The 18,598-nt window shown below is 35.7% G+C and overlaps 2 protein-coding genes across 6 annotated transcripts; one reads left to right on the plus strand and one right to left on the minus strand.

Moving 5' to 3' along the window:
* The first annotated feature begins 1,291 nt into the window (after positions 1-1,291).
* LOC113707415 (homeobox-leucine zipper protein HDG5-like) lies at positions 1,292-8,268 on the plus strand. Of its 5 annotated transcripts, none has more exons than XM_027229726.2 (12): positions 1,292-1,499; positions 2,154-2,378; positions 2,555-2,727; positions 2,912-3,029; positions 3,696-3,884; positions 4,595-5,071; positions 5,771-5,872; positions 6,007-6,216; positions 6,466-6,634; positions 6,750-7,018; positions 7,152-7,247; positions 7,352-8,268. In XM_027229726.2, exons 2-12 carry the CDS (start codon positions 2,235-2,237, stop codon positions 7,868-7,870), a joined length of 2,466 nt encoding a protein of 821 aa, XP_027085527.1. In that variant the 5' UTR covers positions 1,292-1,499; positions 2,154-2,234; the 3' UTR covers positions 7,871-8,268. The 5 variants fall into 5 exon arrangements, with proteins under 5 accessions (XP_027085527.1, XP_027085532.1, XP_027085531.1 ...); XM_027229731.2 differs by having other exon boundaries at positions 4,604-5,071; XM_027229730.2 differs by having other exon boundaries at positions 2,558-2,727.
* A 5,293-nt stretch (positions 8,269-13,561) lies between these two features.
* On the minus strand, positions 13,562-14,221 carry LOC113707105 (uncharacterized). The gene has a single exon (XM_027229266.2). It carries the CDS (start codon positions 14,219-14,221, stop codon positions 13,562-13,564), a length of 660 nt encoding a protein of 219 aa, XP_027085067.2.
* Between the last annotated feature and the right edge of the window lie 4,377 nt (positions 14,222-18,598).

Below are 18,598 nucleotides of genomic sequence, written 5' to 3' on the forward strand. Positions count from 1 at the left end.
TAGGTCATCTTTCCATAGTTATTGACCAAGAAATAGTATAAGCATATACCTGCTTTTGTCATTGCCATTTAAAGCGAAATATCTACCCTATATTTCTTTAATACAGGGTTATGTATGCATATATCTTTTGGAAAGCGAGGACATTCTTTCCTTTATTTTGAAGCTTAGAGGACATTCATTCCTTGGTTGATGTCTCAACTTGTTTTCTCATCTTCTCAAATCCTGCCCCTTTATGGATCTTGGTGTTTTCTATTCTTTGGGAAAATACACTAATTCTGATGTGATGTCAATTAAATAACCTGTACTAGAGAAATAGTAAGACATGTGAATCGGTCAGTCAACCAAAGGTTGACTGCTGAGGGTTCAAGAACATTGACAAAGTTGCTTTCATTAGAGTCGCTTACTGTTTTAGTTGAAAAAGTATGCATCAAGCACCATATATTGCCTTGAATTTTCTTCTCAGTCGACTAATGGATCCGCTGTATAGAAAACTTAATTCTTATTCGTTGAAGATGAGAGGGCAAGTGTCATATGCATGCCTTGAGTATTCTTTAATTCAAGTGATTAATTCCACATATCCAACACTTGAAAATGTCATATGAAAAATATAAATTTGAGATAATCAAATTACAAGATCACCGTTTTTAGGGAATTAATTGGAAAAGAAAATCTCATATTAAGACTTGTGGTTTTAATTTTTTTTTTTTGGTTGAGTTCCTAAGTCTCTTGTAGAGTTAAAAACCTGAATTTACTTTGGAATGATGATTTCTCTCTAGTATCCAATTATTCATTGTTAGATGCTAAGGCAAAGTGGTTCGTATTCTTTGAACTACTAATACTAGCTTCTGCAATTTTCAGTTCTTCAATTTTAACGTCTAATTACTTCTTGATCAAAACTTATACACTTAATCACATATAGTGCTTATTAATTTCTTTATCCATTGGTGATTACTAATTCTCCTTGATTTTTACTTACTAATTGCTCCTTATATGCCAATCACTTCATTTGAAAATGGAAAAGAAAACGGGGAAGACAAATATCGCCCTAATTTCTTACATCCCCATGCAAACAAATTATCAAAAGGAAACTAGCGCCACGCGCGCTTATTCCTGACCAAGCGTTTCAATTGAAGAAAGAGAGGTTTGACTTCCATGGGAGCTCACTCAGCGAAACGGATATTTGTCCAATAATATCGCTCCACGTCTACACAATAGCCGACTGTTCAACCGGCGGTTTTTCTTTCTAGCCACCGTAGTTAAAGCCCCGCATTTACCACCCCTCACTCGTCCTGTAAATCCCACTTATTACAAAAGAGAGAGAAAAATTGGGAAAAAAGAGAATCAGGGTTCTTAGAATCCCAACTAAAAGTGAGAGAAAAAGACCAAGAGAGGAAGAAGAAGAAGCCAGAGTGGTTGAAGAAAATAACAAAGGTAGCTGAAGAAGAAAAGGGAAGAAGTTAAATCACACCGACACACTAGAGAGTAGATAGTGGAGGGAGGTATATATATTGGTAGTAATAAATTTCACTCGTTTTTTCTTGGCTAACATGTTTAAGATTTCTCATTAAATACTTTGGTATTGCATCTTTCTTATTTTTTGTGAAAGGGAAGAGGATGGTCTACAGGACTGATGACTAGGTAGATAAGTATGAAGATGTTTGAGATTTTCTCTCTTTCTTTCTTTCTCTCGAGGTGTGAATTTGGTTGAAAAACATTAACTTTCAAATGTTTTACGTATAACTGATTTTAATGACCTCACTTCCCCTGAAATCTTTACCCTTTTCTGTCTTCTTCTTCCTTGTGACGCTTATTTAACTGATCCTTGCCGTTCAGTAGACTAACCAGTCTTCCTCAGTCCTCATCCTACCTTCTCCTCGTTGTTTTCGCCAAGTCCCTTTGTGCCTTGTTTTCCTTGTGGTTTCTTTTCCTTCCATCCTTCCCTTTTAATTTTTCCTTTTAAATCCCTATCAACAGAGTGTTTTCATCAGTGGTGTGATTGTGATAGTCCGTCCTTTTTGGTAAGGGGCTTGGTTTTGTTACCATTTTCGAAAGCATCCCTTGTTGGGGTTTTTTTTTCTTTTTTGTTTGCCCCCTTTTGCTTATCTTGTAATGGTAAATTTTGTTTTGAACTTTTTCTCTTTGTTCGTTTTCAGTGTAGCTAAGGAGGAGGAAAGGAGACAATCGCTGATAATCTCCACCGCAGAATTTTCTTTTTGAAAAGGTTTCAAGCGAAGATGTTTGGAGATTGCCAGATTCTGTCATCCATGGGAGGGAATGGTGTTCCTTCAGATTCCTATTATCCCTCCTCCATCCAGAACCCTAGCTTCAGCTTCATGACTAACCTCCCTTTCAACATTTTCCCTCCAGCCCTTATTCCCGTGAGCCCTCTTTCAAATGCCAGCTTTTTTTCCTTATTGGAAATGCCATTCCTATTTCACTCGCTTTTGATATTTTACGTGATTCAATTTTCTTTTCTTGATCATGATTTTTTTTTTGTAATAAAATGGCTAAACCAATTTTTTTTTAAAATTTTTTTAAATAACCTTGCTTTTAGAAGGAGGAAAACGGGATGTCAAGAAGCAAGGAGGAGATCTTGGAAAGTGGTTCTGGAAGTGAACATGTCGAAGGAGGAGTATCCGGGAACGAGCAAGAAGCCGAACAACAGCAGCCCACAAAGAAAAAACGCTACCATAGGCATACTGCTCGCCAGATCCAAGAAATGGAGGCGTATGATTTTTTTTTTTTTTTTGGTTTTCTTCCTTATGATCACATTTCCCCTTTTCTGTCAAGCCCTTTTTCACCCTAATCAGGAAAATGGTTAAGGATTCATGTTTTTCCCCCTTTGTTTTCCTTAAACTTATCGATCAGTTTCATCACTAATACATGCATGTTAATGCTTCGAATTATACAGGTTGTTTAAGGAGTGCCCACATCCAGACGACAAGCAAAGGCTGAAACTTAGCCAAGATTTAGGCCTGAAACCGCGTCAGGTCAAGTTCTGGTTCCAAAACCGTCGAACCCAGATGAAGGTATAGATATCTAGCGTTTACCTACATCATTAATTACTCGTATTAATTTCTTGGTGGAGTTTCCTCTCAATTTTCACTTTCACCATCCACAGAGGTTGAAAATCGAAATGAATCGTAAAACCCTAGCTAAAAACTGAGGGTTTTCCAGCTGTGAAAGAAACACTCGCACAATCTAACACGATTTCCAAGACATACTATATTTTTCACCCACAGGAGTCAAGAATCGTTTTGATGGCCCTAAGCTAAAGGGCAAGAAATCGTGACAGATAACCACGCGGAAGGTTGAAAAGTTCTAACTAGGGGAAAGGGAAAGGGTGGAAGAGGGAGGCATGACATTTACTTCCGGTTGCTTTCGTGGTCTGCAATTCCATTAATATACACTAGTGGGGTGTGCAAGGTGAGTGGGGTGTGCATGCAACTGTGCAGTCAACCCCCACCTACTAAGACATAAGGATCCCAAAACAAACAGGGAATTTATTGCATGCTGTATAGGGTTAATGGGATGCGTATGTACGGATCCCATTTTATGATCATTTGGTTTAATGATTATCATAGGATAATTTCTTTAGGATTATTGTACGTCTAAGCTAGGACTTTAATGTATCTCCTGTTACTTTAATGTTGTACGTACTTAATAAGGATTAAATGTGGTATTATTTTATGTAGGCACAACAAGACCGGGCAGATAATGTTATACTTAGAGCTGAGAATGAGAGCTTGAAGAATGAGAACTATAGGTTGCAAGCTGCCCTTAGGAACGTCGTTTGCCCCAATTGTGGTGGTCCGGCGGTGCTTGGCGAGATGGGCTTTGATGAGCAAGCTGTTCGTCTTGAAAATGCGAGGCTCAAGGAAGAGGTATTCTTTTCAATTCTCTATTTACTTTACTTTAAATTGGTGTTAGTTTTATTGATAGGAATGCTGTCTCGATTTTATCCATTTGCATTCAATTTCGTGCCTAAAGGTTTATGGTTATCCATTTTTCGTAGATTGGTCAAATTTTTCATAGTAAATACGAAAAGTCTCTAGTACATTGAACTAGGATATTAGTAGTCTTATTTTGTTTAATAAGCTTATCATTTTCACGTACACCAAGCGAGTGTGGACAGTCCATTTTTTTTTATTTTGCAAAAAAAGTTTCTAAATCCTGTGTTTGATTTAGTTCTGCATTAATTTCATAAAGTACAAAATATTTGTTATGTGCAGAAATTGTGCTATATTCTATATTCTATTTTTTGTTAAATTATTTCTTTTGTGCACACTTTGTTAAAAAACAATAGGTTACTCTTTATTTTGCAAAATAATTTTTTTTTCTTAGTCTAATGGTTAATTTAGTTTTGCCATTGATTTCATAAAGCACGACCATTTGTTAAACAACTTGTTAATTATGTGCAGAATTTGTGCTTCATACTATTTTCTACTTGTTGAATTATTTCTTCTGTGCAAACTTCGTGCTATACGTTATTTTATTCAGTTTTTCGCGATTCCCAAACCAAATTGGTTCAAATCCATGTAAAAAAAAATCAAAAGAACTATTATCAAAATTAGATTCACTAACCCTGTTTCAGTTAATGCAGTATGATCGTGTCTGCGCCTTGCTTTCGCAGTACGGTGGGAGGGCAATCCCAGAAATCGGGACAAGTTCCCTTTTGGCTCCTTCCTTGGATTTGGACATCAACATGCTTCCAAGGAAGTTTGAAGAGCCAATTGGTGACTGCCCAGGCATGCTATCTATGCCGTTCATTCCAGAAAATCCCAACTTTTCTGGCGGAGTTCTGATTCTAGACGAGGAGAAAAGCATTGCAATGGAGCTGGCTATTTCATCCGTGGAGGAGCTCATGAAGATGTGCCAAGCTTGTGAACCCCTTTGGCTAAGAACCAGCGATGGTTCAAAAGAAGTGCTAAACGTGGACGAGTACAGAAGGTTGTTTCAGTGGGGAGTGGACCTCAAGCAGAATCCAACCCAAGTCAGGACCGAAGCCACCCGCCACAATGCGGTTGTTATTATGAATAGCATCACTCTGGTTGATGCATTTCTTGATGCTGTAAGTCATCGTATTATTTCTTGATGCTGTGAGACGTGTGCTTGGGGTGGGGGGGGGGGGATGGGTTCCATCCCACATCAAAAGATTGTGGGGTGGGTTTAGGTTCTCAGCCGCACTTCCAACTATCAATTGGCTGGATGGTGTTGGTTTGTGGACTCCACCTTAGATTGTATTTTGCACTAGAATTTCGATTATCTTTGAGTGTTAATCTAACTTTGTTGTATTTTTTTCCAGTAATTCCGATTGTTGAGAAAAAAAAGAAGTCGTCTTCGTATTATTTCTGAGTTGTTTAGCCAAAGATATACCTAATTTGTAGCACTTGCTTTGCACATAGTTACATATTAAAGCCTAATAATTGTCCACAGTTTTCTTCCGCTAATGTTTGATTTGATTAATTTTTTAATTTGATAGCACTTGCTTTGCACGTGATTACATATTATAGCATAATAACGTCACACTTAGATAGCCTAATAATGGTACACTTAGATTAACTTATTGCCATAGTTTGAGAATAATTATCCAATTTCCGCTAATGTTTGATTTGATTATTATTTTTTTTTAAATTATAGCACTTGCTTCGCACGTGATTACATATTATAGCATAATAACGCTACGCTTAGATTGCTAATTGCCATAGTTTGAGAATAATTATCCGACATCCGCTAATGTTTTGTTTGTGTGCATTTTTTGTTATTTCAGAACAAATGGATGGAACTGTTCCCATCAATTGTCTCTAGAGCAAAAACCCTTCAAGTCGTTACCTCTGGGGTTTCTGGTCATGCTAGTGGTTCTCTTCAGCTGGTTAGTAGTTAATCCTCCAAACAAATTTGTCTTTATCATTTTGTAATTCAAGTGTACAGGACTTCACAACTCGTAGATCTCTGGCATAATTTGGCTTATTTTGCGGTTTAATTGCAATTTGGTTGGTGTTACAGATGTATGCTGAACTGCAAGTCCCATCTCCATTGGTGCCCACCCGAGAGTCTCATTTCTTGCGTTACTGCCACCAGAATGCCGAGGGGGGAACTTGGGCAATTGTGGACTTCCCCCTGGACAATTTCAACAACAGTTACCCTACAATTCCCTACTACAAGAGAAGGCCTTCTGGGTGTATCATCCAAGATATGCCCAATGGATATTCAAGGGTAATTTCGTCTTCAAATTACACTAAACCACTAAAAACCAAGTCCCTTAATTAATCTTGTCAAGTACTAATAATTAGATTAGATTAATAACCTAAGATGTTAAAGCATATTCTTTTATGCACCCAAGTGCATGCATATGATCTGTCCTAGGTCAACAGTTTTTAGTATTTACCTTAAAAAGACTAGGTCATCGTACAAACCATATTACAACGTAATACTTATCTAACAACCCCTTGTTTACATGCAAAGGTTACGTGGGTGGAGCACGTGGAAATTGATTCAACCCCTCTCAATCAAACAATTAACCATTTGGTCAGCAGCGGCAATGTTTTTGGAGCAAAACGTTGGCTATCTGTTTTGCAACGACAGTGTGAAAGAATTGCTAGCCTAATGGCCCGAAACATCTCTGATCTTGGAGGTATATATATGTGTGTGTATATATCTATTTTTTTCTTCTTATTATTTTCTTTATATTTAGTTTTACTCTTTTTATTTCTGGGATTTGGCTGATTAATTTGTGGAGTAATCAACAGTGATACCATCTCCAGAAGCAAGAAAAAATGTGATGTATCTGTCGCAGAGGATGATAAGGACTTTTTGTATGAATATAAGCAATGCATGTGGGCAATCATGGACAGCCCTTTCTGATTCTGCTGAGGACACAGTTAGAATTGCAACCAGGAAAGTCTCAGGACCTGGTGAACCCAATGGCCTCATTCTCACTGCTGTCTCAACCACTTGGTTGCCATATCCGCACTACCAAGTCTTTGATCTCCTCAGGGATGAACGACGCAGATCTCAGGTTTATATTAATACATAAGCTAGAGCTTTTACCAAAAAAAAAAAAAAAAAAAAATTATTGTTTCTTTGTTTTTCCTGCCAGAAAAGTATAAATTAGAAACTGATACGTATGCTTTGTGATTTATCTGCAACAGCTTGATGTGCTTTCCAATGGGAATGCATTGCAAGAAGTGGCTCATATAGCCAATGGCTCTCATCCTGGAAATTGCGTTTCTCTTCTTCGTATTAATGCAAGTCCTACTGTATTTTTCAAACTGATCAGTTTCATTTCATCCAAGTTTTGGAGCATTGGACTAATAATCGTTTTCAAATGGTGAATCATGAATAAAATCAGGTGGCGAGCAACTCATCCCAGAAGGTGGAGCTGATGCTGCAAGAGAGCTGCACCGATGATTCTGGAAGTTTAATTGTGTACACCACAGTCGATGTTGATTCAATTCAGCTAGCAATGAACGGTGAAGACCCTGAATGCATCCCTCTCCTGCCAGTGGGATTCGTCATTCACCCCCTTGAAAATGGCAGCAGCAGCCATGACGGCAGCAGCCTGGACAATGATCAGACTTCTGAAAATGGAAACAATTTGCCTGCTGATCTCTCCGGTTGCTTGCTCACTGTGGGACTCCAAGTCCTAGCCAGCACCATCCCAACTGCAAAGCTCAACCTTTCAAGTGTCACCGCCATCAACCAACACATCTGCAACACAGTCCAGCAAATCAGTGCTGCATTAGGCAACCATGGAAGCAACATTGGCACTACTAGTTCGAATGACAATGACAACATCATCATCGCCTCGTTGGGCGAGCCATCGGCACCTGCACCACCAGTCCAACCTGATCAGGTCTCCACTCCCTAATTACCCTAAACTGCCCTCATCTCTTCCTCTATAGTATTTTAACAAAATCATTATTTTTTGCGTATATAGCTAGGAAGAGATGGGGCAGTTTATATGTAATTAGGGAGGGTGTTAAGAGGGTAGTTTTGCCTGCAATCAGGTGATAAGAGACAGGAAAAAAAGAAAAGGGATGGTGTAGGGAAGTCAAGAGCGCACCAAACATTTATCCTTGCTGGCTGGTGAAGCTAAGATAAATACATATCTCCGGTCCAGCGGTGTGGCTTCACCTGCCAGCAAGGGTAGTGGTTCGGGCATTGACTTCTTCCCTTGTTTAATATGGAGTACAAAATACATGGATGTTATTAAGAATTTATGGTTGAATGCTGGTTTTGTAATGATTTTGATCTCTCGTTTTCTTATCTGTTTGTCTTCTTTTGGTTTTGTGGTATTAATATCCTCGAAGTGGTTTGAAGTATACTTTCAAGAATCTAGTGTCTCTTTCTAGCACATAAGCACGGAGTATTAGTACGTTAAGAGAAATATTAGTTGCATTAACTTTATACACAAATTGGCGGCAAACTAGGTTAAACGTAGAAAAGACCTTTTAATCTGTAGGTCACAGCAATTCCATTTGTTTTAGAGGCTTGCCATTTTCTTTTTCATTTTTAAGGTGGTTAACGGTAGAAATTATCTCATTAAAGGGAAGAATTATACTTTTCTTTGGTGCCTTTACTAGAGTTTTCTTTCAATATATATATATATATTTTCCAGGGACAATCTATTATCTGGAAAGGAAATCCATTAACCCAAAGAAAATTATGCGGTAATCATTCTTACACACATGAAGAACTGGTTTTTTTTTTTGGGAAGACCCGGGGGGGGGGGGGGGGTGGAATGGAGCAGAAAAAAGATAAGGAAACAAGCTAAAATGAAAAGGGTTCTCCTGAGGTGAGCTGATTTGCACCCTTTGTCCAGCCAAAAAACACACACACACACACACACACACACACACACACACAAGATGGGGTTTACAATTTAATCCTGTAGAGCGTCGTGGAAGAATGCATGCATCACGTCATCAAGGCTGTCATTTAATACCGGTAATGTATTCCAAAGCAACATTATCTCGAAATAGAATTAGTTGCTAACAAAATTAAGTCATCCACTCATCCCAGAAAATTAGTCCACCAACTATTGTATAAAAAAATGCCCAAAAAACGTAAAATTTAGTCCTTCAACTTAGTATTTAGTGTTAGAAGAATATATATATTTTTATACAATAGTTGTTAGACATGTAACTATCACATGACTCTTTTTAATTGTAATTTGGGAAAAAAGCGTTAAGGGTACTAAGGACCTGTTTGATAATTTAATTCAGTACTTAAATTTAATAGATACAAATCTTCATATATTCACATAAAAATTGAACATTTGAATTAATTAAATGGCATTGAATTTATTAGGCAAAAGTTACTCTCGAAAATTAGTGATAGGTTATTCACTTATCACTAAATATGATATATACTCAAATATATTTAATTTAATATTTAACAATTGAATAACTTAATGGATTCAGATTTAAGATTTCAATTTTATCAAACGCACCCTAAATGTGTTCAAAAGTTGAAAGATTGGATACCAGATTTATTTTTATTCAAAAGTTGGGAATTAAAAACGCTTGTATGTCAAAGTTTGAGTATCAAAATTGTATTTTTCTCTAACCAAATTATAACTAGTGATCCCTCACTAGTTTTACCATAAAATATTTGTGCTAAATATTTTTCCCCGAAACGTTGATCATGATATTCAGACATAATTAAAAATACTAGTTTTACCATCAACTTGATTTCATCCTTGAATAGCCTCTGACGTCCGTCCACTCCTAGTTCTTAAGATCAGCTAGTTATGTTCATCCGAGGCCAAGAAATATTTGTGATGTTCTTAAACTTGAGACGGTTTGACCGCATATTAAACTTAAGAAAATTATACTATCCCACCAAAATAATACACACACACACACACATATATATATATGGTTTTATTTGCTTGAACCCTTTTGAAATTCATTAAAGAAAGTGATTAGTGAATGGGCTTTTAATTAATATAGCAAGATATTGTTTCTTGGAATAAGTTCTTTTCTGATATATATACATATATATATAATTAGTACATCTCGATTTGATTGACTTCTCTAGTTTGGCATAACAAATTCCACATAAATAATTAATAGGGTTTGGGTCAGACTGGACGTGGACCACTGCTTGATCAAATATATGGCTATTAAACTTTTGCCTGCAATTACATAGTCCGTTAACACTTTGTGAATCCTTAAATGCGAAAAACCTGTTTGGCAGCAAGCAAGATTGAACATGAAAAACATCATTTCATTCTCTAGAGAGCATTTCCATTATTAATAATTTAAATTAAAGAAGTTTTAGTCAAAAAGTAATGCTAGAAGGCTTTTTTTTTTTTTTTTTTTTTTTTTAAGGTGATTAGAGGCTTTGGTTATAAAGCTTATAGTATATACACTTGTGCTGTTATGCATCATCACTTCGCAAAAAGAGTACAACGTTATCCATTGAGTTTCAAAGTTTAACTGAGTTTCCACAGATTTCCATGACCGGGTATATTTTGTTGTCAATGAGGTGTAAATCAAAACCTAGAAAATCAGTATAACGCTAAGCACCCTTTTATAATCTAGAAAATTTGCACGACAAAGTGGTAAAAGTTGTCCACATCTTTGGTGCACTGGAACTTTGATTCATTATGTCTTTTCTGAAGTCAAAATTTTTTTAATCTGGAAAGGAAATAGATTGACCCACACAAAACTACGATGCAATCAAACTTTGGCTTGAAGCACTACAAATAAGAAAAGGGAATAAATCAAAACCCCTCAAGAACACTAGGAAAACTATTATAAAAGAGCCCAAGATCTTTGGTTCTTTTAAGATAACCAATCACTCTACAAATAGCTTTCCAATGATCTTTACTTGGATTTTTAGTGTATCTAGCTAGTCTACAAACGAAGTATGAAATATCCGGCCTAGTGCAACTCATTGCATACATAAGACTACTAATAACACTAGCATATTCTAGTTGAGCTATTAGTTTACCGGTATTCTCATACAGCTTAAAGTTAGGATCAAAAGGGGTGCCAACTTCTTTCACATTTAAATATTGATACTTCTTTAATATTTTCTCAACGTAATATGATTGAGACAGGGCAAAACCCCCCACTATGTCTTTTAACTTTAATCCCCAAGATAGTATCTACTTTACCAAGATCTTTCATCTTGAACTTAGAAGATAAATACTTCTTAGTTTCTACTACACCTTTAAGTGTAGCACTAACAATTAGCATGTCATCCACATACAAACAAATAATCACACTATACTCACTATTGGATTTAGAATAAATGCACTTATCAGCATTATTGTACCTAAATCCATTAGAGAGTAAAACAGATTCGAATTTCTCATGCCATTGTTTTGGAGCTTGTTTCAAGCCATACAAAAACTTCACTAGTTTACAAACTTATGTTCATTACACAGGAGTACAAAACCTTCCGGTTGTTCCATGTACACCTCCTCGTTCAAATCACCATTTAAGAAAGCTGTTTTAACATCCATTTGATGCACATGAAAGCTAAAAATAGAAGCTAAAGCTAGTAGTACTCTAACAGAGGTTATCTTAGCCACAGGTGCATATGTGTCAAAATAGTCTATTCCTTCCTTTTGTCGATAGCCTTTAGCCACTAATCTAACCTTGTAAGCAAGAATAGTTCCATCAGTGGTATATTTCTTGCGAAATACCCACTTACAACCAATAGGTTTAGAACCTTGAGGCAAGTCGACAAGAACCCAAGTATTGTTAGACAATATTGAGTCCATTTCATCATTCACAGCCTCTTTCCAAAATGCAGCATCTCTCGATTTCGTAGCTTCATCATATGTTTTAGGATCGTCCTCTACACTCAACAAAATTGGAGTTTTATTTAGTAGAGAATCTCTATTTCCTTCTACTAGAAAACAATAGTTTGAAGAGACACAAAGTCGGGGGCAATTGTTTTTCTTTTCTTTGTCTTTGACTCCTCCTAGGTTCACTAGGAGTATCAATTTCTTTCTTTTTTGTACCACTAGAAGAGGCTGCATTTGGAGAGGATGGACCTATAGTGACTGTTGAGTCTTTAAGAAACTTATCTTCAAAGAACTCAGCATCCCTTGACTCAACTATTATATTTGAACCAAGATCAAGTAGTGTATAGGCTTTTGAATTTTCTGCATAGCCAACAAATACACTTTTAAGGGCACTAGGTCCCAATTTAGTCCTTTTATTATCAGGGACCCTATAGTAGGCTATACAGCCCCAAATCCTTAAATAAGACAGATTTGGTTTTCTATTTTTCCACACTTCATAGGGAGAAATTCTAGTTTTTAAGGAAGGAATTCTATTATGAACATGACATGCAACTAACAAACCTTCACCTCACAAATTATTTGGCAACCCTGAACTCACAAGCATGGAATTAACCATATCTTCAAGAGTTCGATTTTCTCTTTCAGCCAAACCTTTTTGTTGTGGTGTGTATGGTGCACTGGTTTGGTGTACAATTCCACTTTCTTCACAAAATTTTGAGAATTCACTAGGGAAGTACTCACCCCCTCTATCACTTCTCAAAATTTTAATTTTCTTATTCAATTGATTTTCTACTAAAGCCTTGTATGTTTTAAACATACCAAATACTTCTTCTTTGTGTTTCATAAGATACACATACACAAACCTAGAACAGCCATCTATCAATGTGACAAAGTATCTATTTCCACCTCTAGTTAGAAAACCATTGAATTCACACACATCAGAATGCACAAGATCAAGCATTTGTGTTTGTCGTTCAACTTTAGGAAAAGGCAACCTTGTAATCTTGGCTTGAACACAAGTTTCACATTTCTTATTTCCAAAGTCATTATATGAAATTAGGCCATCTTTAGACATAAATTTCAACACTTTATGATTCACATGTCCTAACCTTCCATGCCACAAAAAATAAGAACAAATAGAAAAAGTAGAAGCCAAGGGGTAAACAGAAATATCATTCACTCTATTAATACTCAACTTGAACATTCCATTACAAGAATAGCCCTTCCCTTCAAATACACCATTCTTTGACAAAATTACATTATTTGACTCTAGTACAGCCTTCAATCCCTTCTTGTAAGAATGTCCGCAGGCATTAAATTCTTAACAACATCGGAAACATGAAGTACGTTGGTAAGGACCAACTTTTTACCGGATGTGAATTGAAGATGCACATCCCCCTTGCCATGAACCTTGGCTTTCACTCCATTTGCCATGACAACTTCATGACCTTCAAGAAGTTCATAACTCTTGAACTGATTCTTATCATTGCAAACATGAATTGCAGCACCAGAATCATACCACCAATCCTTTGAAGGCATAGGTTTCATCATATGAAGTTCAGTCACCGTACCAAGAGTCATCATTGCTACAATTTCTGCACACTCATTAACAAGATTAGCACTTGGAGCAACATTTTTCTTTTGTTTCTTGTTGAGTTTGCACTCAGCCTTATAATGGTCTTTCTTACCACAATTGTAACAATTTCTATTTCTTTTCTTATTGTCTTTTGAATTAGTATTCTCAGGCCTCTTTCTCTTACTACCAGAATTCATTTTCTCTTCAACCATATTAGTTTAAGGAGCATTGTCAACTTCTAGTTTTTGAAGTATTCTAGCCTCTTCTTCAATTCTAAGATGTTTCAAAACATTAGATAAAGTTAAAGTTTCAGAAGTGTGAAGCAACTTCTTTTGGTAATCATTCCATAATGGTGGCAACTTAGCAATTATTGCACCAACTTGGAAAGATTCAGAAACTTCAACACCATAATCTTTAAGTTTAGAAACTATCACTTGAAGATTATGAATTTGGTCCATAAGAGAAAAGGAATCAGCTAACTTAAACTCAAAATATTTCTTAATGAGAAACTTATCTGTACCTTGCTTTTGGGTTGTATACACTTGCTCAATTGCATCCCAGATTTCCCTTGGATTTCGTACTCCTTGGAACATATCGTAGTAACTATCCGAGAGGGTGTTGAGAATGTGGCCTCGGCAAATGATCTCGTCCTCTTCACGCTTTTGCCTTTGCTTTGTCACTTCCTCAAACTCACCCTCCGCAGGAGCAGGAATTTCTGGAAGATTCGGATTGAGAATGTAAGCCACCTTCAATGCAGTGAGGAAGAACATAAGTTTGTCCTTCCAATGGTTGAAGTTGGTTCCGGTTCCATCAAGTTTGTCCAACTTAATGAAATCTTGGTTCATGACTTTGATGGCACTCTCTTGGGCAGACTCCATTCTTGTCACTCAATCAAACTTCAACATTGTAAAAAAATATGATATAGAAGTACAAGAATGTGTTGAGTCAAACCAGAAAAATTCAAGAGAGAATTCTGTAGAAATAAGTTTACACAAATGGGGATCAAGACTTGATGAATTCAAGGCGTGTAATCACTTTCCTTGAAGTTTGATTACCCCCACTATCTTGCTAATCCGGTCTCTGGGCAAAAATTCTAGGATACAATGAATTCTAATTAGATAACCAAGTAGCAAATTCTTGGATTTGTCTAGTCAAGAATAAAAATGCTTAAGTTAGTTTTTTAGTGTCCAACCCATTGATTTATACACCCACAAAACACAGAAAAACTATTTGAAACTATTCACATGTAACCGTTGGAAGGAACATGAAGTTTCACTGTGAAAGGGTGCTTCAAAAGGTGCAAACCTTTCCTATTTTGCAAACTACCTTAACAGTTATATCTTTTGTAATGTCAAATTTTCATCTGCACAGAAATATTTTAACCCAAACGTAATCATACTTTGGCGAAGACCTAGCCAAAAAAAAAAGGAAATAAATCAAAATGTAAAGGGCTCTTCTGTGCTTTTGTACCCAAAAAAAAAAAGAAGGTTCAGAATCCATATGATGCTCTTGAACTTCACGACGTTTGTGCGTATATTAACCTTAAACACAATATAAAAGAACTTATACCACGAAACAGCTTTAAGATTAAACATTAATTAACTCCAAAATTTCAAATGTCCTATAATAATAGGAAACCATTTTTTCTTAAAAGCCCATTACTTGATCGCTTTTTTTTTTTTTTTTTTTGGAAAAAAATGCATTTCAAAAGGGTTCAAGCAAAACAAATATATGACCTTAGTATAGTCTCAGTTTGATTTTCTTCAGAAGTTTGGCTTAAACTTGAAGGAATTCTACGTAAATCGTAGGGTTAGGGCCGGATTGGAAGTCGACTGCTAACTAGGGCAGAATGATCTCATATACGTAGCCCAGGCTGCTGTATTTATTTCCATACAAAAATATTGCATTATTACACCACAAATTTCGCTGTCCACTGGTTAAAGATTTAGAAATTTCTGCAAATTCGTAATTTTACACGAGCTTTTGCATGGTACAAAGTACAATACAAAGGAGAAAGTTCATTCTTATTTTTTTTTAATTTTTGTTTTTTCATAGAGGATAATTGTGACTTTAGATTGAGTGATATATATATATATATATATATATATATATATATATATATATAGTGAAACTAAGAAATAGGGAATAAACAGTCTTTCAACCTGTCTCCAAACAAAACATCAAAACAGACATTGCAAATTTCAAAACCTTAGGTGGATCTGGACTTTTCCAAAAGAAATCAAATGAAGAATGTTTGATAATGCAAAAATTTTATTTCGATTTGAATGATTCAGGGTAACTTTCAGCTGCACAAAATTTGCTATTGCAATACCTTTTGGCTTTTTCCTTTTATCTTTTTTAGCTTAACAAGACCAATCCTGCCACTCCATGGCCATATATGCCCTTTCAAGTCAAAAATAAAATTTTGCTCATTTAATGCGTCAGGGGTAAATTGGACCACAAGACTCTTACTATTTCAGTATTTTGGCTCTTTTAAATGATGAAAATAACCTTTGAAACCTTCAGACCAAAAACACTGGATGAACAGAACATCGCAAACCATATTTTATTTTTTTTCTGCAAATAATTTGTTCTAAACTTTTTATATAGGAAACGATTCTCAAAATATTTGATTGCTAACAAAAAGGTTAATTACTTTTTTTCCGACTGGAAGGTATTCTGATCTGACCAGAATCACCTGAGCGGGCCAGACTACTCCTCTTAGACTGTGAGAATTCGCCCCAAGGATCATGGCACTGTAACTCTCGAGAGTCGAATTTGAGACCTGCTCTTAAAGATGAGATTATGGAAACGTCTGAGCTGCCAGGGGAGGGGGGAGCTCAAAAAGGTTAATTACATCTACCTCTCTTAAGATACGATCAAACTATCAAATGGACCCGAGGTTTCACCAAAGAACAAGTAGCCGCTAAAGTAACTTTCATTAAATCTCATGTACGGTACTTGATAAAAGACCAAAAGCTCATAAAAATTATGACCTAGAATAAAGTAATTTTAAAACCAAAAAAACCATTTTTAGGTTACTTATGTACCCTTCTTAGAGGGAACAAGCATAAGGGCATGTCTTTTTCTTTGCCACATACCCTATTGTCTTATTAACTACACTCTGTCTCTATTAAACTACATATTCTCCACGGCACAAAGTTTAACCTTTTCATTCTGATTATTCTAATTCGTCAAATTGAATGATAAATCTTCCCTCGTAATCATTGATAATGATTAACCAAGGTAGTAGAAGTTTATGGCTATGCTATTTGGGTGGTTGAGGTAATAGGCTTGAAAAAAATCGTTTATCCTGTTCAAAGTTTTGCATGGCCATTTTTTTAGGTTTAAATTAAAAATATCACTCATCCGGTCATCCACATCACGATCTATTACTGGAAACAGTTCACAGTATTCCGAAAATATTTCTAGGGCATATATATATATATATATATATATATATATATATATATGGGGGTTTTTTTTGGCTATCATGCAATATTCATGTTTGGTTTGCATAGATTTTCAACTTTGTGTATATTCCATGTATGTGAACTTAAAATGGTTCGTTAATATCTACAGAATGAATCTGTACAATTATGCTTGTACAACTAGGGTTTTTGGTTTTTTTTTTTCATTTTTTGAACCAAAGAATGGTTTTGCAATTAACAACAAAAAGATGTGGTTTTTATTTGTTTGAAAGTGCATAGAGTGGTATGTTTTAGATACGAACTTTAAAGTTAAGAGTTCAATGAAGTATTCCGCTGTTACTATTTCTTGAATTCTTTTATGGTTGTTGAATTTTTGCTTCCCTGGAATATTGTTATCAAGGAAATGAAAATCCAATCATTAAAACGATGAGTTTTTATAATTATTTGCAAAGTTTTTTACCGTATCTTTTAATGTTAGACTGGATCCGGCCTTGCAAGTGTAATGTATTGTATCACTCTTAATGGCTGCTTTGGCTGATTTACAGCAGCTTTTAATGTTGTAATGCCTCGGCTTTTGGTCTGCTTTGTTAACATAGAAGAGCTGTCATTTATTGGTGTACAACTGGTGGAAATTGTATTCAGAAATGGTAATTTTATTTTAGTCAAATGTCATTGTGTACTCCACCCCTATTCATACTTTTACTCTAACTTATTTTAGGAGGAGGCCCAATTGAGTCAAAGGGGAATCGATAGGGATTGAATTACCATTTAACCAAACGGGTGCATTAAACATTCATATGAATTCAAAGAAGTTCCATAGTGATAAAGCGATGAAAAATAAGATTTGAACTATTGACATCCCATCCCATCCCACCAACACTTTATATCATTGGAATTGGTAGAGTTATGGTGTATATATATATATATATATATATATATATATATACACACACACACACGTTTGAGTTATCACTTTCTTTTTGCTTCAAAGTCCGTGTGTCATCCTCCAATTATCCAATACAGAGGAAAATTGCTGAAGAACATGAACAATCAAGGGACATTTCATTTTGTGAAAACACTTGTGCATTAGTTCAACAGCAGCCATATCTAATGCAGTTGGTTGGGCATATTTAATGCTAGTACTAAAATGCGCATACTCTTTTTTGCATATTTAATGCTGCATCTGGGGTTGGTTGGGCAACAAGACCAGTACTATTTTGCTGTATTAACATCCTCAAATTGGTTCAATGGTGGTCTTGTAATGATTTTGGTCTCTCGCATTTAATCTTTTTCCTTTTCTTGGTCTTGCGGTATTAACATCCTCAAATTGGTTTACTTTTGAAATTTTAAGAAAATATTATACTTTTGTCACATTTTAGTGTTCATATGTTGAAAAAAAATGATTACTTGATCAAATTAAAGCCGCTGAACTTTGGCTAACAATTACATAGTGATAAGTGAATATTTAACGCATATTTTGTATGAATTTGGCATTAATTTTTGGTATGTTCTGAGAAGATTAAGCCATATTTGAACTCTTTTGGTGATAATTGCTTAAATATTGATTAAGGTTTCAAAAATTGATAAATGAGTGAATTAATGCGTTAATCTGGTGAATTTGTGAAGGTAATTGATGTATGAAATTTATGCACAAGTTCAAAGGAATATAAGGGTCATCCAGAGGACAAAGTACACAAGAAATTGGGAGCAAAAATGAAGAAAAAGAGAAGAAGTGAAAAACTGGAAAATTGCTCAACACGGATCCGAGCTCGGATCCGTGTGTATAAAAGGGATCCGACCCCTCGTCTGTACTTCTGGCGGAGA

The sequence above is a fragment of the Coffea arabica genome, chromosome 8c (genome assembly GCF_036785885.1).
Source record: "Coffea arabica cultivar ET-39 chromosome 8c, Coffea Arabica ET-39 HiFi, whole genome shotgun sequence".
Taxonomy (NCBI): Eukaryota; Viridiplantae; Streptophyta; class Magnoliopsida; order Gentianales; family Rubiaceae; genus Coffea; species Coffea arabica.